Source organism: Sphaeramia orbicularis, chromosome 17 (genome assembly GCF_902148855.1).
Source record: "Sphaeramia orbicularis chromosome 17, fSphaOr1.1, whole genome shotgun sequence".
NCBI classification, from domain to species: domain Eukaryota; kingdom Metazoa; phylum Chordata; class Actinopteri; order Kurtiformes; family Apogonidae; genus Sphaeramia; species Sphaeramia orbicularis.
In genome coordinates, this window is record NC_043973.1 from 53,557,134 (window position 1) to 53,563,133 (window position 6,000).

Here is a 6,000-nt window from a genome sequence, read left to right on the forward strand (position 1 = left end):
CAGAACTAGGGATGTAAACAATTAATCAACTAATGATTGTCAATAAGAATTTACTTGATTAAATTATTAATTGTTGGTTAATTGCCCTTGTCCACACCTGTCTGAAGGCTGCAGGTTTGTCCGCGCTGCGACGCCGCGGCTGGGATAGCCGGTCATTGAACCAGGTCATGGCGGTGACGTGTTAGACTGGCTTTATGGACATGGTGGAGCCAAACACAGGCTGACCGTCTGTTTGTGGGAGCGATACACAAATGTGGGGTTGGTATCGGATCGGAGAGTTTTCCCTGGAGGTTGGTCTAGTCCACGGTCACAGGTTTGCGAAGCTTCAGGAGGTGGGGAAAAGATAAATGAGCAAAAAGTCTCACTTTCACTTCTGTGGGGGCACAGACTGCACCACCCCGTACCTCCATAGTATTAGAAGTAGGACAGAAAGTGATGCACGCATGTGCACGGTTACCAACAAACACGCACGCATCCCCCAGCCAAGCTGCACATGTGTGGCCGAGTAACCCCCCACCCATCGACAAAATGCATGCACATGTAACCCCCATTACACACCACCACATCAACAGATGAATTCCACAGGAAACACTGACTGTATCCAATGGTTCAATAAATCAATCATTAAGGAATATGACATGTTTTTTACATGGAGTGTATAAACAATATTTAGCTTTTATTCTTATGGACCATATTGAAAGAGAAATTCAGGTTCTCAGGAAAATCGCCGCTTATCAATTAATCGTTGAAGGTGTGGGAGACTTTCGTGACCAATTTTTCATCAAATCCGTCCAACCTCAGTCATATCCTCAGTATCATGAATCTGTCAGTCTGTCTGTCATTCCTCACCTGAATCTCTTCCTCATGGTGAACAGTTTCTTAGTTCCATCCACCAGAAACAAACCATGTGTTTACAAACAGAGCTGGGAGGGAACTCGGGCATCTGAGGAATTTTGTCACAATGTTCGTTGTGGGAAGCGAAGGCTCGTGCCGCTGCCTGACAGCGGCGCGACCATATGATATTATATGGATGAAACACGACGAGGAAATGGCTGGAGGAATATGCATAGAGGGAAGGGAGCTCCTGCCATTTCCACGCCGGGTCTGTAGCAGCTGCCGCCGCCAGAGAGCAGAGCAAAACCAGCGTTTCCCACAATGCACGTCGTGACAAAATTCCAGAGATGCCCGAGTTCCCTACTGGCTCTGAATGTAAACACATGGTTTGTTTCTGGTCGATGACACTAAGAAACTGTTCACCGTAATACAAGAGATTCAGGTGAGTAATGACAGACAGACTGACAGATTCATGAAACTGAGGATGAGTGAGGTTTGACAGATTTGATGAAAAACTGGTCATGAAAGTCTCCTGCATCTTTAATCGATCGATAAGGTCAACCAACTAATGATTAATGGATTAATGGATAATTTGCATCCCTAGTCAGAACCGTCTGGACCGGAGTCAGTCCACGTCTATAAATAGACTCAGGACGTCGACGCCCCCTCCCAGCGCTGACGGTGAATGTGTTTCCTGTCCAGTGACGGGTACACGTCATTATGTGGAGGCTCATATTTTGGTCCATTTTTACATGAATTTAAAGTGTTTGTCATCAGATGAACAACACTTTTCCTAAAAACTCGAAGCCAAAATGACGTAAGAAAAAATAAAAAAAAACAGAAAGGAAAAGTGTTCAGAGGTGACTCAGGTGTTTCTGCCGTTACCTGGTTGACGTCACAACAACAGCAAGGAAAGAAAAGAAAAGGTGTGGGAAACGTAATATCGTAAACCATCCGTGAGTCACGACCACAGAATAAACCTCCCAGACGTTTGTGATCAGGGTGGGAGTGAAGATCAAACCCACCTGGAACCTGTTCATCCACCTCATGATTCAGCAAGCACCACTCAAACACCTGTCGGACTGAAAGCCAGCGGCGGATCAGGACAAGAACACAGGAAAAGAGGAACGGAGGAAAAAAGAAGAGGAACGCAGAAAAAATAACAGGAACAGAGGAAAAAAGAAGAGGAACACAGAAAAAAGAACAGGAACAGAGAAAAAAAGAACAGGAACAGAGGAAAAAAGAAGAGGAACACAGAAAAAGGAACAGGAACAGGAACGGAGAAAAAAAGAACAAGAAGGGAGGAAAAAAAAGAGGAACGTAGAAAAAAGAACAGGAACGGGGAAAAAAAGAACAGGAACAGAGAAAAAAGAACAAGAACGGAGGAAAAAAAGAGGAACGGAGAAAAAGAACAGGAACGGGGGAAAAAAGAACAGGAAGGGAGAAAAAAAGAACAGAAACGGAGAAAAAAAAGAACAGGAACGGAGAAAAAACCAAAAACGCAGAAAAAAAAAACAAAAATGCAGAACAAAGAACACGAACGCAGAAAAAAAGAACACAAATGCAGAAAAAAACAACAAAAATGCAGAAAAAAACCAAAAACGCAGAAAAAAGAACAGGAATGCAGAAAAAACCTCAGCCACTGATTTTCTATCAACAACAGAATTAAAAACCAGCAGAAAAAAGAGTGAAAAACTGAAAATATTTGACTCTGTGGTGGAAGAACAGCTGATTCTCTGAACAGTTCTGTCTGTTTTTACTTTCATTTTCACTCATTACAGATTTCAGTTTAGTGTCCATGCACGCTGCAGTTACACTCAGAAAAACATCACCTACTGATTTTGTATCAAAAACATATCATGTATTTCTACAAAAACAGCTTTGTGGCTCAAAAACACCATGTTTTCAGCTCTATTCTGAGGGTTTTAGAGTGAACTTGACTGAAGGGGGAGGAGGAGGATGTAAAAGTCATCCATAAACCAAACACTTCATCCTTCACTTTCACAGATTTTTACATTCGACAGGAAGAAGATGATGAACTGTAGAAGGAACTAAAGCTGTTGAATGAACGACAGTGGATGAAACAGGACGATATGAAGCTGTGAGATGTTGTGGAGCAGACGGATAAAGCAGCAGAAAATGCAAATACTGATGGAAAGTACTTCATATTTATTAAAACCGACGGGAATACACTGTAAAAAGTCTGACTAAACCCCCCATCCTGGACCAGATCCAACCCAGAACCCACTCCAGGTCTGATCAGATGCAGGTCTAGGCTTCTATTAATAGCTCTACATGACTTTTTTTTTTCTTTTTCTTGGAGGAAACGAGGAAAGAGGTGCGGAAATACCAGAGCTCCACTGGGACCTGCTTTCTCCAACTCCTTCACATTTTCATTATTCTACTCCATTATTTATTCTCAGAGTTTACAAAGTTACATGTGAACCTTTGGAACCGCACGAACCCTCCAAGTGGACCTGATCCGGGTTCATTAATGCAGGTTTTGTTGCTTTATCCTGTGGTTCTGATCAGTTTGGTGCAATTTATTTAACCCTTAAAGACTCAAACATCCACTGGAGAACAGAACCATTTACTGATATAAACTGTTTAACACCTGGTGATTCACTAAACCTATCAATACATGTCAATAATTGGTGTAAAATACAGTAAAATACAGTTTGACCTCTATTATTCATAGGATAAAATGAACAGAAATTTCTCAAATGAACAAAATACTTGAAAAATAAGGAAAAAATTAAACAAAAAAACCTTCAAATATGGCATAAAAGTGAACAAATCCATCCAAATTGAGAAGCAAATGAGCAAAATACTTGAAAATTTTGGAATTTTCATCATTTCTATTTATTCTGTTAACCCTTAAAAACCTAAAGCATCTACTGATATTAACTGTGTAACACCTGTTGATCCACTAAACCTATCAATACATGTCAATAACTGGTGTAAAATACAGTTTATCATCTTTTCGTAGTTGTCAGTTTGACAAAAAAATGACAAAAAATTGACTAAACAATCAATGAAGCCAAAAATAACGCAACAAAAGTGAGAACATGAACAAAAGTTAAGTAAATAATCTAAGAAATTCAACAAAATAACTGGCCAAAAATGAGCAAAATAATCAAGAAAATAAACAATAATCGAAAAAAAAAAAGAGAACATTAACAAAAATGCACATGAAATGAAGTAAATAATAAGAAAAAACAAGAAAATTAAAAAAAACAACAAAAAATTAACAAAGAAACAAACAAACTGACCAAGCCTATCAATCCATGTCAATAATTGGTGTAAAATACAGTTCTTCTTCTTTTCATGGTCATCAGATATGACCATATTTGGACGTTCAGAGACTCCGTAGTTACCGTGGAAACGCCGTCATCTTCTCCAACATTGATTCACCAGTCAAACCCATGGAATTGGATCAATGACAGTGGATGGACACACTGGGTTTATGTTCAGTTCATGACAGACTGAACTGAAAAAGACACTGTTTATTCAGTTTGATCTGTTTCTGATAGAATAAACATCAACTGTAATCTGATCTTTAATGAACAACTACATGACCAGTGAATTGAATACAGGAAAATACCAGATTTAGACTGAAAGAAGCACAAAATACAGAAGACAATATGATCCTAAATGCTGATAAACCACTTAAGGAAGGTGAAACGTACAGAAATATTCCTCTGTGAACTGACTCTGAAGTGGCTCTGGGTTTGTATGGGTTCACTTTCCTTTACTTCAGTGATTTATCATCATTTATTAGAATATTACCCATTGTGTTTTGTATTTTCCACTGGAAATCATGGATTTTCCTACATTTAACTAATAGATGTTCAGGAAAACTCAAGAAAAAGTGACTTTTTTTTAAGCAATAACTGATCATAAACCCAGTGTGTTCATGTATTGATAGGTTTAGTGGATCAACAGGTGTTAAACAGTTAATATCAGTAGATGCTTTAGGTTTTAGAGGGTTCACAGAATAAACTCTGCTCATTTTTTAAATATTTTGTTCATTTTCTTCTCACTTTAGAAGGATTTGTTCACTTTTATGCCATATTTCAAAGTTTTCTGGTTCATTTTTTCCTTACTTTAGAGACATTTTTCCTCATTGTATCCTTTGACAAATGGAGGTCCAACTGTATTTTACACTGATTATTAACATGTTCTGATTGGTTTGGTGGATCAGCAGATGTTAAACGGTCTGGATCAGTGGGTGGTTGTGGTCTTCGGTGGATGTTTGGGTCTTAAAGGGTTAAAGTTCTGAAGGTAAAGGTGTAAACTGATGGAAGTCCTCCTACCTCTGAGAAGAAGTTATCCATTGGTCCTGGTTCTTTTAATCCCAGGGGTTTAGTCCGTGGAAGCCCCTCGTGCGGTCAATCCAACTCATGTGTTTTTAGTGAAATTCCATAAAAATACGGTGGAGTTGGAGTGCGCGCGCGTCTCCTCCCGGAGCTCCTGAGGGGGCGCGCGCCGCTCCGCCCGTGCGTCACCGTGGACCTACAGGACTCTCCGGTCTTTGTCTCATGGGGGAGTCCTCCTGCAAAACCTAAACTCCAATCCGGGCCCAAAAAAAAAAAAAAAAAAAGGCGCTCCCGTGCCCTCCAAGCGGTTCCCAGGCGGTCCGGGCTCGTGCGTCCCCGCCGTGCGTCCTCCTCCGGTGCGTCAACGGTCAAACACGCGCGCGCACTGACCGACGGCCCGTGAGGAAAGTTTGAGCCGCTCCTTCAGCCCGTGACTCCTCCGGTCTGAGAGTAGGACCGGTGCACGACCAGCCTGAAGCTCCACCCACAGCACCTACAGGCCACGCCTCCTGCTCCTCCTCGCGCCTCTCTGCCTCCTCCTGCTGTCAACATGGGTCCATTAACCGGATCCAGAACCACAGACCGGACCCGGTACCGGACCAGGGACATCAAGACCATTAACCGGATCCAGAACCACAGACCGGACCCGGTACCGGACCAGGGACATCAAGACCATTAACCTGATCCAGAACCACAGACCGGACCCGGTACCGGACCAGGGACATCAAAACCATTAACCTGATCCAGAACCACAGACCGGACCCGGTACCGGACCAGGGACATCAAAACCATTAACCTGATCCAGAACCACAGACCGGACCCGGTACCGGACCAGGGACATCAAAAC

At 41.8% G+C, this 6,000-nt stretch overlaps 1 protein-coding gene across 1 annotated transcript in view; it reads right to left on the reverse strand.

Annotated features, from left to right (window-relative positions):
* myo10 (myosin X) overlaps positions 1-5,582 on the reverse strand; it is a 160,406-nt gene extending 154,824 nt beyond the window's left edge. Inside the window, exon 1 of the mRNA XM_030160553.1 lies at positions 5,151-5,582. Within this exon, the coding sequence (XP_030016413.1) occupies positions 5,151-5,171 (21 nt within the window). The 5' untranslated portion in view covers positions 5,172-5,582. The remainder of the gene's footprint in view (positions 1-5,150) is intronic.
* Positions 5,583-6,000: the final 418 nt, after the last annotated feature.